Source organism: Scyliorhinus canicula, chromosome 10 (assembly GCF_902713615.1).
Source record: "Scyliorhinus canicula chromosome 10, sScyCan1.1, whole genome shotgun sequence".
NCBI lineage: Eukaryota > Metazoa > Chordata > Chondrichthyes > Carcharhiniformes > Scyliorhinidae > Scyliorhinus > Scyliorhinus canicula.
The window spans coordinates 92,110,866-92,131,138 of NC_052155.1; the positions used below are offsets into that span (position 1 = coordinate 92,110,866).

General features: G+C 40.2%; 1 protein-coding gene across 2 annotated transcripts in view; it reads right to left on the bottom strand.

Annotated features, from left to right (window-relative positions):
• Positions 1 to 20,273, bottom strand: part of rb1cc1 (RB1-inducible coiled-coil 1) — a 283,146-nt gene that overhangs the window by 82,853 nt on the left and 180,020 nt on the right. The window contains exons 19-20 of one of the 2 annotated variants that reach the window (XM_038809345.1): positions 12,157 to 12,204; positions 1,708 to 1,766 (exon numbers count right to left, since the gene is read on the bottom strand). In XM_038809345.1, the coding sequence (XP_038665273.1) occupies positions 1,708 to 1,766; positions 12,157 to 12,204 (107 nt within the window). The remainder of the gene's footprint in view (positions 1 to 1,707; positions 1,767 to 12,156; positions 12,205 to 20,273) is intronic. The other variant, XM_038809347.1, reaches the window with a different exon arrangement.

The window sequence follows — 20,273 nt, forward strand, 5'->3', positions numbered from 1 at the left end:
TACCACCTGGGAGGTGGTGGCAGATGCAGTCAGCACTGTCAACCTCACCATGAGGAGACAGCTGGTGATATGATAAGGTAGGTTGGGGATCACTGGTGAGGCCTCTACCTTGAGGGGCAGAGAACAGGGAGGATTCCAAAGGTCAAAGTGCAGTTGTCTCTAGTTATGGTGACATCTGCTGTTCTCTTGCTTCCTTTGCAGTGGGGCAGTGCTTCTGAGGGGGGGGGGGGGGGGGGGGGGGGGGGGGGGGGGGGGGGAGAGAGAAGAGGACTTGCAGATGTTCAGAGTCCTTCCGAGGACTCAAAGTACACAGGCAACAATCAGCAGTGAAAGCAGCAAGAGCCTGTAAGTCACACCAAAGGGGCTCATTTAAAAGGCAGAGTGCAACAATGGCAGTCTGAGTTCAGTCACCCTGATCCCGAAGGGGACAACCTGAATCCATGGCCTCAGCATCAAGTCTGTCCCCGCTCCTGCCCCCGGCCCGGGCAGCCACACCCCCAGCAAGCCCAACAGTTTTCAATGGTTTTTCAGTGATTTTTTGGCTCCTGTTCCCCCTCCACGGCCATGGTGCCCAGTCCTCGTTTGTAAAACATTTAGCAATTTGAACCTAAGAAATCTCCGTCTGAGAGAGGCTGAGCATCACGGAAGAGCACGATGTGTCCAACTGGCTAATCACATTGAAATGCATGAAAATGCTGGTTTTGCATGCCCCACTGGCGCGGTGCATACCTCGTTTTTGTCACTGGGGAGGGAGCGGAGCATGATGCCCGAATTGCTGCTGAATGCGAACTTAGATTGGGGTTTCTGGCGTCGCAAGGTGGAGAATCCAGCCCATAAAGTTTTAGCATGATTCTTTGCTTTACTCTAATTCTCAATTAATAAACACGAATAACCCATTTGCTTTTGTTTAACCTCAGTAAGGATTCTTCAATTTAATTGTCTAAGAAGAAATATAATTGCTTGCCTCAGCCACACAGGTCCTCAGTTGCTCTGCAGAGGGTGCCGCACTGATTCACATTTCTAATAATGCAAGTTCCAGTTAAAATTCCATGGCCCCGAGGACCCAGGTTTGATCCCGGCTCTGGGTCACTGTCCGTGTGGAGTTTGCACATTCTCCGCGTGGAGTTTGCACATTCTCCGCGTGGAGTTTGCACATTCTCCCTGTATCTGCGTGGGTCTCACCCCCACAATGAAATGAAAATCGCTTATTGTCACGAGTAGGCTTCAATTACTGTGAAAAGTCCCTAGTCGCCACATTCCGGCACCTGTCCGGGGAGGCTGGTACGGAAATTGAACCGTGCTGCTGGCCTGCTTGGTCTGCTTTAAAAGCCAGCGATTTAGCCCAGTGTGCTAAACCAGCCCCAAATATGTGCAGGTAGGTGAATTGGCCATGCTAAATTGCCCCTTACTTGGAAAAAAAAGAATTGAGTACTCTAAATTAAAAAACAAAGTCCACATAATGTCTGCAGGCAAGGAGAATTAATCATTCACGGTTCACTGCAAAATTCTGAACCAGTGTTTTAAAGGATTTTTTGGGTGGGGAGTGGGTAGGGGCCTGGTGAAGTGGAACTAAGAGAAGAAAATGCTTTCACAATCCAGCAATCTGTGTAGCTAAATTCAGACATTGGAAATTGATGTACACATATAATCACAAAACATGCCAATGAACATCTAACAATTTGCTTTAATTAAATAGAATATACTTACTCTCGAATAGCTATTTTGTCAGAATGTCTAGAAGATACAGAGGACATGCTCTGAGACATCTGAAAAATTAGAAAGTCAATCAATTAGCCCAAGAAAATTTAATAAATGTAGCAAAGTCCGTTGCAGCCAAAACACAATGAAAAACATCTTGCTCTCTGAGCTGGTGTTGGCCTTGCATTGTAACTCAATTTAATTATTTCCCTGCTTTACCCCAATAACCTTTAATATTTCCTTTGAGTGTTTATTTATCTCTTAAACGTGTTCATAACCATGAGACGTCCGGACAAAATAGACACGGAAAAACTGTTCCCATTGGCCATAGCGTAAAGAACTGGGACACCGAATGGCAAAACAACACGAGTAAAAGCCTTTTTTGCCACATCGCAAGTGGGTAGGATCTGTAATGCACTGCCTGAGAGGGGGGAAGACAATCATGGCTTTCAAAAGGAAGTCGGATAAATATCCAAAGAGAAAAGATTTGCAGGGCGGGGGGAGAAAAAGGCAGGTGAGTAGGCCCAGCTGAGTTAATCTTGCAAAGAGCCGATCAAGTCACACAGCCTCCTTCTGTGCTTTTACCATTCTATGATTCAATAAGCTATATGACAAAGCACAAATTTTGTGGATGCTTCCCTTGGTGTAGAATTAATGCTATGGGATCGTTAGATCAGGAGGGTGCTGAAAGAAGTCAGTAAATACACAGTCCATCAAAATAAATAAAGTAAAATAAAGTAATAAACAACAATTAAATTGACTATATCTGAAGATGTTTGCAGGAAACTTGAAGAAACCTTCTGCATTAACTGAGTCCCATCAGTGCATTGAAATATTCACTAGAGCATCAACCAACCTAGTGTTAGAAACACTGTCTAATAAAACAATGTTCATTATTAACTATTTATTATGGATCTATCAATGCTTTAATCATCATTCATATTCTCAGGATATCAGTGAACATATTATTTTGAAGGAAGTAAACCAGCAAACAATTTGTACATAGCAAGGAACCAACCAACAAAAACAATTAAAATAACTGGCCAGTTAATCTGCTTTTCCTGATAACTGCGAAGGATGTTAGTCAGGGCATCAGAAAATTCACTGGACTTCTTCAAAAGATGTGATGGGATCTTTTATATCCAAGCAAAATGGCAAATAACAAATCAGGGCAGCACAGTGGCCTAGTGGTTAGCACAGCTGCCTCATGGCGCTGAGGTCCCAGGTTCGATCCCGGCTCTGGGTCACTCTCCGTGTGGAGTTTGCACATTCTCCCCGTGTCTGCGTGGGTTTCGCCCCCACAACCCAAAAATGTGTAGAGTAGGTGGATTGGCCACACTAAATTGCCCCCTTAATTGGAAAAAATAATCGGGTAACTTAACAGATCATCCCACAGACAACTCTTGACACTCTGTTACTCCTTCACGTTTTCCTTACTCAGAGACAAGAGAATCTGCTGAGCCCAGCCGATAGAGAAATAACACAAAGTTCAATTGGTTTTCCAGAAAGCATAACAAATTGATTGCATGTAGCAATTTATTTTTCTTTATTATTATGCACGGTTCTGGCATTGCTGGTCAAGCCAGAATTTGTCTATTTTCAATTGCCTTGGAGAAGATAGCAGTGAGCCACCTTCCTGACTTGTTGCTGTTCATGTGGTGTAGTGAACCATCAGCGCAGTTAAGGAGAGAGTTCTAGGATGTTGACCCAGTTGTGATTCAGGTGTGCTGTGATATACATCCAAGGCAGGATGGTGAGAGACTTGGAAACACCAGGTGAAGTTCCCATGTTCCGTTGAAGAAGCCATGGCCAGCAGTTGCAGTGCGTCTTCTAGATGAAACACATAGCAAGTGGGTAGGATCTGGAATGCACTGCCCGAGAGGGTCCTCCAGTAGCAGAGGAACTGAATATTTAAGGTTGTGGATGGGATGTCAAGAAAGTGGGCTGTTTTGCCTGGATGTTGCTGACTTGTGCTTGAACTGTAGTCATGCAGGCATCTGGAAAATAGTCCATTATATGACTGACATATGCCTTTTGGAAAATGGATAAGTTCTGGAGGGCTCTTGCAACCACAATACTGATGTGGCTGGTCTAAGTTTCTGGTCAATGATGACACCCAGGATGTGGATGACCTTGGTGAGCCACAGCTAGAGTAGTAAATGAAGATTTGATCTCCTTACCCAAGGAAAGGTACACTTGAGGGAGTGCAATAACGGTTCATCAAACTAATTCTTCTGATGGAGATATTGTTCTATGAGGAAAGATTAAAAAGACTGGCGTGTAAAAGAATGAGAGGTTCATCTCATTCAAACACACACAATTCTTTGCAGGCTCGCCAGGGTAGCTGTAGGAAGGAACCAGGGATTATCGTTTCAGAATAAGGGGCATGCCATTTAGGACTGAGAGGAGGAGGACTTTGTTTAGTCAGAGGGTGGTGAACCTTTCCAATTTTCTGCCCCCGCTGAGAGCTGCGGAGGCTCAGTCATTTCATTTTTCATTTCATTGAGCATGTTCAAGACTGAGATCGACAGATTTCTAGTGCAGGAAAATGGCGACATACATCAGCCATGATCTGAATGAATGGTGGAATGGACTCGAAGAACTGAATGGTCTATTTCTGCTTCTATTCTTATATTGATAGTTGTGGATTTGGTACTGTTGTTGAGTATCAAAGCAAGATGGTTAGACACTTGTCAAAGATGGTCATTGCCTTGCACTTAGGTGGCACAAATGTTAGTTACTTGCCATTTATTCCCAAGCCTGAATGCTGCCAATTTATATTAGTAAATAATTAATGAATTTTGAAATTTCCCACAGTGAAACATACACATCTGTTTCCCATATTGAATTTTAAACTCAAATTTCAATGTCCCTTTCTTTCAATACTACTGTGATGGCATTCAAGATTATTTGATCTCTGTAGTATTTTCCTTCCATCAGAATAAGTTAGAGGCTCTGTTTCATTCATTGGGTTACTGGCATGTTAGCAAAAGAGGATGAGGAAATCTGGTGGAAAACAGCGATGCAACAGAAAGAAAAAAAAAGAGATGAGTGGGAAGGAAAGACACTGGACCTTCAAGAATTTTCATCCCCTCGGATCTTTTAAGTCTCAGCATCTATCTTTCAAAGTCTTTTCCATAATTAACTATCTTGACCAGATACATGTAGCATCACCGGGATTAAGAGAGAAACAGGAAAGGATAAACTGTTGCAATTTTACAGTAATTTAGATTTTGGGCAAAAACAGTCCACTGATAATCGATTACATACTATACTAAGACTTACAAATAAATATGTTTAAATGAATGTTATCAATTAGATAAAAGCAATTTAAGAACCAGTAGTTCCAAAGTACAAAATATGGAATTGGAATAAATCAATTTTATAAAAATGTTCTTTTACGAAAAGTACAATATTTGATGATCTAATGTATTTTGACCTCCAAACTACAAACTAATCGTGAAGGAATTTGAGCAGTGAAGCCCAGATCCAAAGGAGGGAAATCAGGTTGAATACATTAATTCTCTCAGAGATTGCTTATGTACACCACCTATTGGGTCAGTTCAGTAAGAGCATCAGCAGATTTTCTGTTCTGCCTCAGTGAAAAACAGTGCGCAGCAAAAGGAAATATAACATTGAAAAGGCAATGTGGGGTGGTTAGTGGTTATGGGGGAAATAGCACTTTGACTCTTTCTTTACAACAGGGATCCCACAAGCTCTAAGGCAGCAATGGCAAATGTGGAGTGGAGACTGGTGAAGAGTCCTGGCGCCACATGGCCCTTTGATAGGTGTACACAGGTTTTTATGTTATCTGTGATTTAAATAGAGCATTTAAGAGAATTTTCTCTAAGCAGCCACCAGTGCCTTCAAAACAATAATTGAAAAAGCCATCACCCTCTAGCTGCATCCAGTTCTCGGACAGCTCAATATTTCCACCTCTCCTGTGCTATGGAACCACAGCAATATTCGAGCGTTAAAATGGGGCCACTGTGGGCAAAAGCTTGGGAAGCATTACGTTCGAATTTAAAACTGAACTACTGCTCACAGCAATGAAGCTTAGATTATGTTCAATTTCAGATCTGAGTTCACCAAGGTTTTTCATTCTGCAGTACAAAGCATGAAAAGTGAACATTAGTCTGAACATTACAACTGGCAATTACAAAAAAGCTTGATCAAAAATCAACCACGTGGAAGAATCCAGTACTATTAATGGCACATACGGAGTAGGAGAAGTAGGCCATTTGGCCCTTTGAGCCTGTTCCACTATTCAATAAGATCACAGCCGATCTTTGTTTCAAGTTCCACATTCCCATTTACACCTGATAGCCTTTGATTCTCTTGACTTTCAAGAATCTATCTACCTCCTCGTTAAAAATATTGAATAATCCCACCTTCTCTGCATTCTGAGGCAGTGTTCCAAAGTCGCACAACCCCAAAAAAATTCTCAAGTCTACAAATTTGATTTTTCTTGAATTGCACAATATTTCTCATTTTGGATCGGAGGACAGTATTGTGGACTCAAAATGTATCCACAGCTCTTTGCCATCTTCATTTGCAGTCGGAAAAACATTACATTATTTAGAAAATTAGGTTCACGTTTATAAACATTCTACTGACTACCCATGCTAGTAAACAAAAACAACTCTTAAAATGTTCCTGAGGCATCCGTTCCATAGACTTACTTTAAATCTGAGGTACAAGTGACAGCCTTAGACAACACGTAGTGACATGGAAAGCTTTGCCTGTATTTTCAATCAATCTTGGCCACCATACACTACAAAGAGTTATGTGTAGCTTTTGCACCATTTTAGTGACTATTCCATTTGTAAGGATTACAGTTTAAGCCAAAATCCATCTTTAAATATCCTCCCAAAAAGCACTACCATGCTAGTCATAGGCAAAGGTTTTCTCAAATAACATTACACCGGAATGTTTTCAATATTGAAGAAATTTTAGTGGTTAAGTTTAAAATTGACCTGATAAAAATAAAGGAATGTTAGAATTATGTTAACATTTAATAGAGTATACATGAGATAGTTAAGATAATATTGTGCACATCAAAACAATAACCACTTTATGATTCAATTACCCTCTAGCTTTCAAAGACTGACAGCAATACGTGACATTTAAAAATTAACTTCAGTACAATTAAGATAATTGATTGGAAGGCAGTTGAAACAAACAATAGGAATACAATGCAGCCAATAAGCCTAAAAAAGATGGATATATAACAAAGCACTGTAAGGAGCATCCAGGAGGGCTTTCTAGAGCAGTATGTAAATTGTCCAACTCGGGAAGGGGCCATACTGGACTTGGTGTTGAGGAATGAGCCCGGCCAGATGTTTGAAGTTTCAGTCAGGGATTACTTTGGGAATAGTGATCACAATTTCGTAAGTTTTAGAATATACATGGACAAAGACGAGAGTGGTCCTGAAGGAAGAGTGCTAAATTGGGGGAAGGCCAACTATACCAAAATTCGGCGGGAGCTGGGGAATGTGGATTGGGAGCAGCTGTTTGAAGTAAAATCCACATTTGATATGTGGGAGGCTTTTAAAGAGAGATTGATTAGAGTGCAGGACAGACATGTCCCTGTGAAAATGAGGGATAGAAATGGCAAGATTAGGGAACCATGGATGACAGGTGAAATTGTGAGACTAGCCAAGAGGAAAAAGGAAGCATACATAAGGTCTAGGCGACTGAAGACAGACAAAGCTTTGGAAGAATATCGGGAATGTAGGACCAATCTGAAACGAGGAATCAAGAGGGCTAAAAGGGGTCATGAAATATCTTTAGCAAACAGGGTTAAGGAAAACCCCAAAGACTTTTATTCATATACAAAGCAAGAGGGTAACTAGAGGAAGGGTTGGCCCACTCAAGGACAAAGGAGGAAAGTTATGCGTGGAGTCAGAGAAAATGGAGTCAGAGAGATTCGTAACGAGTACTTTGCATTGGTATTCACTGAGGAGAGGGACATGACAGATGTTGAGGTTAGGGATAGATGTTTTGTTACTCTAGGTCAAGTCGGCATAAGGAGGGAGGAGGTGTTGGGTATTCTAAAAGGCATTAAGGTGGACAAGTCCCCAGGTCCAGATGGGATCTATCCCAGGTTACTGAGGGAAGTGACAGAGGAAATAGCTGGGGCCTTAAAATATATCTTTGCAGCATCCTTGAACACAGGTGAGGTACCAGAGGACTGGAGAATTGTTAATGTTGTCCCCTTGTTTAAGAAGGGTAGCAGGGATAATTCAGATAATTATAGACCGATGAGCCTGACATCAGTGGTAGGGAAGCTGCTGGAGAAGATACTGAGGATCTATTCCCATTTGGAAGAAAATGGGCTCATCAGTGATAGGCAACATGGTTTTGTGAAGGGAAGGTCATGTCTTACAAACTTAATAGAATTCTTTGAGGAAGTGACAAAGTTGATTGATGAGGGAAGGGCTGTAGATGTCATATACATGGACTTCAGTAAGGCATTTGATAAGGTTCCCCATGGTAGGCTGATGGAGAAAGTGAAGTCTCATGGGGTCCAGGGTGTACTAGCTAGATGGACAAAGAACTGGCTGGACAACAGGAGACAGAGAGTAGTGGTGGAAGGGAGTTTCTCAAAATGGAGAATTGTGACCAGTGGTGTTCCACAGGGATCCGTGCTGGGACCACTGTTGTTTGTGATATACATAAATGATCTGGAGGAAGGTATAGGTGGTCTGATTAGCAAGTTTGCAGATGACACTAAGATTGGTGGAGCAGCAGATAGTGAAGAGGACTGTCAGAGAATACAGCAGAATATAGATGGATTGGAGAGTTGGGCGGAGAAATGGCAGATGGAGTTCAATCTGGGAAAATGCGAGGAGATGCATTTTGGAAGATCCAATTCAAGAGCGAACTATACGGTAAATGAAAAAGCCCTGGGGAAAATTGATGTACAGAGAGATCTGGGTGCTCAGGTCCATTGTACCCTGAAGGTGGCTGCGCTTCATCGGAAGGGGTATCGAGTACAAGAGTTGGCAGGTCATGTTACAGTTGTATAAGACTTTGGTTTGGCCACGTTTGGAATACTACGTACAGTTCTGGTCGCCACATTACCAAAAGGATCTGGATGCTTTGCAGAAGGTGCAGAGGAGGTTCACCAGGATGTTGCTTGGTATGGAGGGCGCTAGCTATTAAGAGAGGTTGAGTAGATTAGGATTATTTTCATTAGAAAGACGGAGGTTGAGAGGGACCTCATTGAGGTCTACAAAATCATGAGAGCTATAGACAAAGTGGATAGCAAAAAGCTTTTTCCCCCAGAGTGGAGGACTCAATTACTCGGGGTCACGGGTTCAAGGTGGGAGGGAAAAGTTTAAGGGAGATATGCGTGAAAAGTTCTCTACGCAGAGGGTGGTGGGTGCCTGGAATGCATTGCCGGCGGAGGTGGTAGAGGCAGACACGATGGAGTCATTTAAGATGTATCTAGACAGATACATGAATGGGCAGGGAGCAGAGAATACAGATCCTTAGAAAATAGGCGACAGTTTTAGATAGGGGATCTGGATCGGCGTAGGTTTGGAGGGCCAAAGGGCCTGTTCCTGTGCTGTAATTTGTCTTTGTTCTTCTTTGTTCACTGGCAAGATACAAGCAAAACTATGGTAACTGTCATTGTGGTTGATGTCCCAAGAGTGTAACAACCATTCAGGATCGCTTTGAAGTGAAAATGAATTCCTAACTGTGTTTATTTCCCATTGGAAGTAGTGTGTCTGGTCATCATTATGATAACATTTCCATTCAGATGTTTAGAATGGATACGATTAAATTAGGGTTAATTTCATATTTATTTTGTGGTGTACTGAACATCACAAAGGTTTTTGGCACAAATGTTATATATACAAGTTGATATTTACATCTGAAGGTATTTTAACAGATGTTCATCATTATAAAATCAGAGATAAAGAAAACTTTTTGAATGTTGAAGAAGCATAATGATTCCCAATGAACCAACTCCAAAATAAGCAGATACTTAATGTCTCCATCACTGGAGTAAAGTGAGTTGCAGTGTCCTTTTTCATATGTTCATTTAATATAATTAGATTATATGGAGGAAAGTTTGGTTACACAATTCATATTATGGTTCCAAAAAACATTTTATCAGCATTTCAGAAAATTATTAGTATGCTTGTAAGATTATGAATGGGGATCTTGTGGCACAATGGGTAGCCTCCCTACTCCGAGCCAGATGCATGGCAGGTCCCAACTTGATGGCCAATGAAATGGGCAGCATGGTGATACAGTGGTTAGCACTGTTGTCTGACAGCGTCAGGGGCCCAGCTTCAATTCCGACCTTGGGTGACCGCCTGCGCGTAGTTTAAATGTTCTCCCCATGTCTGCAGGGGTTTCCTCCAGGTATTCCAGTTTCTTCCCACAATCCAAAGATGTGCAGGTTGTGTGGATTAGCCGTACTAAATTGCACCTTCGTGTCTAAAGATGTGACGGTTAACTGTGGTTTTTGGGACATGGCGGGGAACTGGGCCTAGGTAGTGTGTTTTTTCAGACGGTTGGTGTCGACTCAATGGGCTGAATGGTCTCCTTCTGCGCTGGAGGGTTTTTCTGACTTCTATGAAAGCACATTTATAAAACAGCCATCAGGTTGCAGCCTTCAAATCCAGGCAGTAAGAATGAGAGAGATTCCTGGTCAGCCATGTGATAAAAAGAAAGTTACAGCCATACTCCAGACGACCATAAGCAAGTAAAAAGTGCATGTTGCCACAGCAACTCACTAACCGAGTGAACTATAACACAACCAAGTTATTGGTGGATACTAAGTGATGAATGCAATATAAGGCAAGGTGTGTGCTGCAATGCAGTTTTTGTAATTCTGCTATTGAAAAAAATCTCTGCTGTTTCTTGTTATTATTAAGTTGTTGAAGAATTAAATAAAGCTTTTGCCTGTTTTAATGAATCTGAGTTTTGATTTTGTCATATTATTCAATAATAGCGAAAGTACTTGCACATTTTCAGATTTCTGTATGCTGGAATAGTTTCATCAGTGAGTCAAGAAGGAACATAATTTGTAAAATGGTTTAATGAAAGATAATAATAGCTTTAACACTTTGGACAAAATAGTTAAAGACTTTGTTTGAATTATATAGTTAGTAGTGATTTTCCCTTCAGGCATAGAGCAACACACTTGATTTTTAAAAAAATGAAAAGACCCAGAAGTAACCAAAGTCAACTCCAAGATAATCAGAAATCCTACAATTCAGAACCAACACCATTTACATTGGAGTTACAAACATTATGTTGCAAAACATGCCAGACACTACAAACATGCAACACACGTTGATGTCAATATTAAAAAAGCAATTTTAGAGCATTAAATGTGTATTTCCCAGAAAATTCTCCAAAATTTCTTTGGAAAAGTTTGCCCTCATTCAGCAATCAAGGACATTCATCAAAAATATGAACAACAGAAAAAAAATAAGTTTTTGATCAAGTAAATTAACTTCAGAAGATTTCTGTGCAGGCTACGCTTCTACTCTGATAACAGTGTCATATGAAGTGTGCCCTTAATAAAAACATGCAATCAATTTGTTATTGGAAAAGGTTTAGTATCATTAACCATTTCCATTTATGTTCATAGCAATATTTATCAGACTGTTCAGAATAGTTCTAAAGGCTAGGCGTTTTTCAGTATTTTAGCTACAGTTAACTAGGAATCACACTATATTCACAGCCTACAAATAGGAGACACAGAATGGCTAGCAAAACAAATAACCATATTTAGAAAGCTGTAGTTTTTGGCTTATTTAGTAACTATTTCCTTTTACTTTCATTATATAAATGCATGGTACCTTCAATTGGACTGCATTAATTTGCTTTAATAAATAATGCACATGTCTTCAAAACTGGGAGTTCCTCAATTATTTGCAATTTCAAATGCTTTCTGTATATTTTAGAAGAGGCCAAAAAAGTATTGTGAATTGCATGCCTGGGGGTTAGGTGCAGCTTCTGAAAGCAGGATAAAACTGCAGAATAATCAAAAGATAGTTTAAAAATGCAAACTTATCTCTTGCCCTGAAAACAAAAATCAGGTATTTGCAAAAAAAAAAGTCCTAACTGAAACCACTCTAAAAATATAGTGTGGCACTTATTTAAAGATGGAACCCAGTGTTTAAGAAAACACATGAATATCAAAAGAAAATAATTTGTATTTTCTATTTTAGAATTGTGAAAATGGAATTTTCAACAAGAACTTAGTATTTAATGAGGCGAAAGCAATATCTTTAAAGTTGGGGGCACCTGCAAATTGGCAAGTAAAATTACTTTTCTCACCTCTTCCTTCACTCTTTCCCAGTTTTCTAATGGAGTAATCAGATTAAAATAGCTGACTGTAGCGTTTATTCTGAACCTATTATTCTTCTATTAATGAGCTGGACCAAATAAAAATGTTTATTTGCTTTGTGGCCCAAATAGAATACATACCAATCTTTGATTTAAACGTTTATTCTCCTCTTCTTTCATTTGTAATGTCTACAAGCAAGCAAAATAAATTCAATTTTTAAATTGGCAGCACATTTAACATAAAAACTTAGAATTTGTTATTTAACTGGTTCCCTGGTTAAAGGTATTTGCGTCAAAAGGTAAAGTGACACCATTAGGTAACAGCAAAAAGTTTAGATAAGATATATTCATCAAATTACATATGGTATCAACAATTTTTCCAATTCCTTCCCCTCATTATATGTACATAAAGCAGCAGCATTAGTTGAAATATCATTAAACGTTAACTTTTTTTGAACAACATTGAGTCACACGCTTTGGAATGTGCTTTCACTAAGAGATCATCTTATTTACAAACAGATTACAACTTTAGGATAATGTGTTCCCATATATAATCCAATTGTGTACAAACTTTACTTCAATAGATGCCAGCTCAACACTGGTTAATTAAAAGTTGTGAACAATGTGATGCAACTTCAGGTATTGTTGAGAAATGAATGGTTAAGAAAAGGTACAGTAAACTAAAATGGAGTGATTAATTTGCGTAATAATAAATAGACGTATGGAAAAAAATAAGAGACAGTAACCACAAAGGCAAGAATAAAGGATCATACCCAACACTCAGAAAGTTCTCACTAGCAGCAATATAAACATGATTAATGTTAATGGGAGCAATCAGATGAAAGACTGTCCTATCAGAACAATTTATGTACAGCAAGAGTAGGCAATAACACGTTTTCCAGCTAGGAGAAGTTTAAGTATGTCAACATTGTTTTAAACCGTTGATTCATGTGATGGGTAACAATAAATAAAATTTGAAATAAAGAAAAAGATAAATATATTTTGAAGCAATGGAAATGTTTTTATAATTGAGCATTCATGCCCCAATATCCCTAAACACTTCAGCCAACAAATTCTTTTGACATATAGTCCATGTTATATAGGCAAATATGTCAGAAAAACCATCATGAATAGCAATAAGATGAATAACCACCAAATATATTTTTGTTAGTATTAACTGATTGCCCAGAAGACCTCTTTATGAGGACTGATTGCTCATTTTTAACAAGATCTACATTTTGTTCATAACACCTTTTTGAAACTCATGTACAAGGCAGGAAACATAGTATTAAATGAACAATTGTGCTTCTCTTTCGATCAAAACTTTTCAAATTGGACCTCAACTTTTGCACTCACTTGATATAATTCTTGACCTAGATAAACCCAGATGCAGATTTAAATGCATTAAAAATATTCTAATAAGATCCAATTGAGTAAAAGATTATACATTTTATTCTATTATGAAGAGACTACCGAAGAACAAAAAAATGTTTCAGTCACAACAAAGTAGAGAGAAGGGGGAAGATTTTACAAAAGCTGGACAATAATGTATGGAGACTGAAAACTTGAGTGAAAAGGTTGAATGGGCCGGTGATTTAGGATAACAGTGGGCAACATGGAGCAAAAAACAGATGGCATAGGGCAGTAGAGAATGGCTTCTTACTTACAATTTCCACATGATGCATTCCTCAAATGAGGGGCACTATTTTGCAGAACAGCTGAATGAAGATTAGGTGTCTTCCCAGAGACAAAAGTATTCTATCCATTATGTTCTCTAATGCTTGTATGTTGGCAGGTACTATTGTGAAGCATGGCCATTATTACAAATATTGCAACCATAGTGAAATTGCACATGATGGATAAGAAATTGTCAAATATTGGTGACTTTGAAACAGTCTTCAAATAAGATTTCCACACTTGGCAAATTCCCCAAAAGTTTGTAGCCTTCATTTATAAAATTATTGCATCATATTTTTCTAACAGAGCATTAATTTCCTTTTATTCTATCAATAAGCACTTGGAGGTTTGAGTCAATTAAGGAGACCTTGCACAGGTTTGTAAAAGGCAGATTGTGCTGAATTATATGAATGTTTTGATGAAGTAGCAGAGAAGGTCGCTAAAGAGAATGTGGTGGATGTTGTCCATATGTCTTTTAAGGAAGCATTTGACAAGTTACCGCATAAAAGACTAATTAACACAATTGAAGCTTGTTCAAGGAGGGTCAGTGCCCAATTGGATAAAAGAATTGGCTTATGGGAGAAAGCAGCGAGTTGTGATAGTTGGCTGCTTTTTGGACTGGAGGGTAATAGGTTAGCAGAATGGATAGATGTTACAGATGGAATTTAACAGAGAAGTTTAAGGCAATGTATTTTTGCAGAAGGGATAGGTAGAGGCAATATAGATATAATGGCATAATTATGAAGTGTGCAGGAACAGTGGGTCCTGGGGTGCAGGACATATTGGGAGAGTGGTTAGCAAAGCATCTGGGATCTCGTGCTTCACAATTACAGGCATCAATTACAATAGCAGAGAGGTTATCCTTAAACTTTATAAAACTATGGTTAGGCCTCAACTAAAGTTATTTTTGTAATTCTGGTCACTATGCTTTAGGAGCGATGTAAAAGTCCTTGAGAGGGTGCTTTACCCAAATAGTTCCAGAGTTTAGGTGTGGGTAGGGCTGTGGAGCAGGAGGGATTATTAGTTACAAAGATAGATTGGAAAGGCAGGGGTTGACCTCAGTGGAGCAAAAGAAATTGAAGAGTGATTTGATTGGGCTGTTCAAGATTATGACAGGCTTAGATCAGGTAGACAAGGAAAAATACTTCCCATTAGGTAATAGTATAAGGGCTAGGGGACACAGATTTAAAATTTTGGGCAAGAGATTCAAGGAATTTACGGAAGAACCCTTTTTCTTTATAAAACAAGAGCAATATTCTGGAATTCACTGCCTTCTAAGTTGTAGCAGTGGAAACAATCAATAATTTCAAATATGTCAGATGGCACTTGTCGGAAGTAATTTGCCGGGCTACAAAGATTGAGCAGGGAGGTTGGACTGATTGAATTGTTCCTTGGCTGCCAGCATGAAGTTGACAGCAAAGTGGATACAAAATTGGCTGAATAAGAGCAGGGTAATGGTCAATGGATACTTTTCAGGCTGGAGGAAGTTTTGTAGTGATGTTCCACAGAGGTCGGTACTGGGACCATTGAGTTTCCTGACATATATTATATATATATATATATATATTCCTGCCATGTAGGGAATAGTTTCAAAATTTGCCGTTGCGAAAAAGCTTTGAAGCATTGTAAACTGAAGACGACAGTGTAGAACATCAAAAGGGTATAGACAAATTGGTGGAATGGGCAGTTAGGTAGCAAATTAAGGTCAACGCAGAAGTGTGAGATGATGCATTTTGGTAGAAACAACATGGAGACACAATATGAAATAAGGGGTAAAATTCGACAAGGGGTGACAAAGCAGAGGGACACGGGTATATATGTGCATAAATCATTAAAGATTGTAGAACAGGTGGAGAGCAATTAATATAGCATAGTATTCTTTGCATTATTAATAGGGCCATAGCATACAACAGCAGAGGTTATGTTGAATTTATACAAGACACTAATTCGATCTCAACTGGAATATCGTGTACAGTACTGGGTGCCACACTATAGGAGTGATGTGAATGCATTGGAGCGAGTGCAGAAGAGATTTACAAGAATGATTCCAAGGATGAGATAGTTCAGTTATGAGAATAAATTAGAGGGGTTGGGACTGCTCTCTTTGGAGAGGAGAAGGTGTGTGGGGGTTGTGGGGTAGGGGAGCATTTGACAGAGATGTTCAAAATCGTGGGGGTAGGACTGGGTAGAAAGGGAGAAACTATATGCCCTTGTAAAACTATCAAGAAGGCACAGATTTAAAGTGATTTGCAAAAGAAGCAGATGTGATGCACACAGTTATGGTCTGGAATGCACTACCTGGAAGTGTCATGGAGGAAAGTTCAATTGAGGCATTCAAAAGTGCATCAGATGATTACTTGATTAGAAATAATATGCAAGGGTATGGGGAAAAGGCAGGGGAATGGCACGAAGCCAAGGTGCTCATTTGCAGAGCTGGTGCACACACAATGGGCCAAATGGCCTCCTTCTGTGCAATTCTGTGAAATATCCGTAATTATATGGAATCTTGCAGTGTTTTAGTTGGAGTACACGTAAAATAGAGACTAGTTATGTAACATTACACTCAGAGTTGGAACAGAAGATTCCTACAATAAAGCATTGAAAAAAAAATGTCTGGTTGGATAGATAGTGTACCAGCATGGGTAGGTAATGTATGCATAAATATTTAAATTTCAGAATAAGTACATGTACAGGAAACAATATATAGCATGAGTGTATCTGTTTCAATGCAAGGAGTGTCAGGAATAAGGGAGATGAATTTAGAGCATGGATCAGTACTTGAAAATATGATATTGTGGCCATAACGGAGAAATGGATTTCACAGGGGCAGGAATGGTTGTTAGATGTTCCGGGGTTTAGCTGTTTTAAGAAGAATAGGGTGGGAGGTAAAAGAGGAGGGGGAGTGATACTGTTAATTAGGGAGTGCATCACAGCTGCAGAAAAGGAGGTAGTCAAGGAGGGTTTGTCTACTGAGCCAGTATGGGTGGAAGTCAGAAACAAGAAACGAGCAGTCACTTTATTGGGAGTTTTCTGTAGACCCCTCCAATAGCAGCAGTGAGATGGAGGAACAGATTGGGCGACAGATCTTGGAAAGGTGCAGAAGTAACAAGAATTGGTGTCATGGGTGACATCAACTTCCCTAATATTGACTGGAACCTCCTTAATGCAAATGGTTGGATGGAGCAGATTTTGTCAGGTGTGTACAGAAAGGGTTCCTGACTCAAGTTGGCCATATGAGATTTGGCGCTTGGCAACGAACCAGGCCAGGTGTTAGATGTCTCGGTTGGAGAGCATTTCAGTGACAGTGACCACAACTCCTTGACCTTTACGATAGTCATGGAGAGGGATAGGAACACAGTATGTGAAGGTATTTAATTGGGGGAGGGGAAATTATACTGCTATTAGACAGGAGCTGAGGAGCATAAATTGGGAACAGTTGTTCTTGGGGAAATGCACAACAGTAATGTGGGGATGTTTAAGGAGCACTTGCTGCGAGTGCTGGATAGTTTTGTCCCACTGAGACAAGGAAGGAATGGTAAGGTGAAGGAGCCTTGGATGACAAGAGAAGTGGAACTTCTAGTCAAGAGGAAGAAGGGAGCTTACGTAAGGTTGAGGAAGCAAGGATCTGGTAGCCAGGAAGAAACTCAAAAATGGATTTAGGAGAGCTAGAAGAGGGCATGAAAAAGCCCTGGCGGGAAGATTTAGGGAAAACCCCAAGGTTTTCTACACTTCTGTGAGAAATAAGAGGATGATCAGAGTGAGAGTAGGGCCGACCAAGGATAGTGGAGGGAACTTGTACCTAGAGTCTGAGGTGGTAGGGGAGACCCTCAATGAATATTTTGCTTCACTATTCACGAGAGAGGGGCATTGGTGAACCAGGTTAATAGGCTCGAGCAAGTTGATATTAACAAAGAGGATGTGCTGGAAATTCTGAAAAGCATCAGGATAGGCAAGTCCCCTGGGCCTGACGGGATAGACTACGGGAAGCGAGGAAGGAGATTGTTGCGCCGTTGGCAATCATCTTTGCGTCCTCACTCTCCACTGGAGTAGTACCGGATGATTGGAGGGAGGCGCATGTTGTTCCCCTGTTCAAGAAAGGGAATAGGGAAATCCCTGGGAATTACAGACGAGACAGTCTTACGTCTGTGGTGAGCAAAATATTGGAAAGGATTCTGAGAGATAGGATTTATGATTGTTTAGAAAAACAGAGTTTGATTAAAGATAGTCAGCATGGCTTTGTGAGGGGCAAGTCATGCCTCACAAGTCTCATTGAATTCTTTGAAGATGTGACGAGACACATTGATGAAGGTCGGGCAATGGATGTGGTGTATATGGATTTCTGTAAGGCATTTGATAAGGTTCCCCATGGTAGGTTCAGTCAGAAAGTCAGGGGGCATGGGATACAGGGAAATTTGGCTGTCTGGATAAGAATTGGGTGGCCGAAAGAAAACAGCAAGTAGTAGTTGATGGAAAGTATTCCGCTTGGAGTTCGGTGACCAGTGGTGTCCCGTAGGGACCACTGCTCTTTGTGATTTTTATAAATGACTAGGATGAGGAAGTGGAAGGGTGGGGTTATAAGTTTGCCGATGACACGAAGGTTGGTGGAGTTGCAGATAGTGTCGAGGGCTGTTGCAGGTTACAACAGGATGCAGAATGTGGCAGATACAGAGTTCAACCTGGATAAATGTGAAGTGATTCATTTTGGAAGGCCAAATTTGAATGCTGAATACAAGGTCAAAGGCAGGATTCTTGGAAGTGTGGAGGAACAGAGGGATTTTGGGGTCCATAAACATAGATCCCTCAAAGTTGCCACTCAGGTTGATAAGATTGTTAAGAAAGCATATGGTGTGCTGGCTTTCATTAACAGTTGGATTGAATTTAAGAGCCGCAAGGTTTTGCTGCAGCTTTATAAAGCCCTGGTTAGACCACACTTGGAATATTGTGTCCAGTTCTGGTTGTCTCATTATAGGAAGGATGTGGATGCTTTGGAGAGGGTGCAGAGGAGATTTAACAGGATGCTGCCTGGACTGGAGGACATGTCTTATGAAGAAAGGTTTAGGGAGCTCGAGCTTTTCTCACTGGAGCGAAGAAGGAAGTGAGGGGACATGAAAGGTGATGAGAGGCATGGATAGAGTGGATAGACAGAGACTTTTCCCCAGGGCGGAAATAGCTGTCACAAGGGGACATAATTTCAAGGTGATTAGAGGAAGGTATAGGGGAGATGTCAGAGGTAGGTTCTTCACAAAGAGAGTGGTGGGTGCGTGGAATGCATTGCCAGCAGAGGTGGTGGAGTCAGAGTCATTAGGGACAATTAATCGTTTCTTGGAGAGGCACATGGACAGCAGTAAATTGAGGGGTGTCGGTTAGGTTGATCTTAGATTAGGAGAAATGGCCAGCACAACATTGTGGGCCGATGGGCCTGTACTATTCTATGTTCTATTACATACTGCGCGTTTAGTCTACATTCATAAACTTGTTTGGTGTGCAACAAAACAAAAAAATCAACGGAAACTGCAAAGTCAATGCTTGGTGACCCAAGTAGCTGCTTAATAATAGACAGAAGTGCCATTTGCACTTTGGTCAGAAGTAACCATTTCATTCAAACTGAGCTTGACTCTCAGGTGCACACAGCTCAAGGGGAGCATCACAAGGAGAGTATTTTGCTAACCACTGCTTTGCAATAAGTCTTGCTTTTTTCCTCCCCCAAAGGAAACCACTAATTATTAAGGGCATGAAGGTCCTTTATCCTACACACAAGATATTTTCCTGAATGTTAATCAAGTGATTTTTTCTTCAATGGAAGTGACAACATGATCGATAAAACTTCAGCACAATGCTTACTTGGAAAAACTAAATAAAGGTTGAGAACTTTCCTATCCAGTATGAAGAAAGAGAAAGTCATGCAACTCTAAAATCTACATCTCACTCATTTTCACACAAAGATAATTAAGCAATTTCCACTGGAAATTTGGAATTGCAGAAACCCATGTGTTTCAGATTTTCTGAAATGGATTTGCACAGATTGAAATTGAATGAACATCAAAAAAGGTACCCTTCATAAACCAGAACAGATCAATAAGTTCTTCTAATATTATTTGCATAAAATGCCTGGTTATAGGAAGTGGTAACAGCACTTTTAATTTAGAGATTAGAATCAGGACGTGTATGCACAAATCCCTTGATTCTTCCATTTTTATTACATTCTTCATTCAGTTGCAGATGCCCTGCATTTAACACTGAAAACAAATTGTAATTTGATCCCTGATAAACCCAGATTGAAATGTGCAGGGGATTAAACTAGAATGAGCACATCATGGATCTTGAATGCAATTGATACTGAAAAATATAAGCTTTTGGAATAGAGACTTTACTACTCTTAAGGTTACAAATCATAGAATCCCTACACAGTGCACAGTGCCTATACCTCCTAAATTCATGTTTGAATCACCCTTAAACAGATTTCCAACTACCATACACCACTGAAATGGCTCTACCAAAGGCAATATGACATTCAGCCCATTAAATCTGCACTGACCCTCTGAAAGTGCACCCTAACCAGGTCCCCACCCTATCCCCTGCAA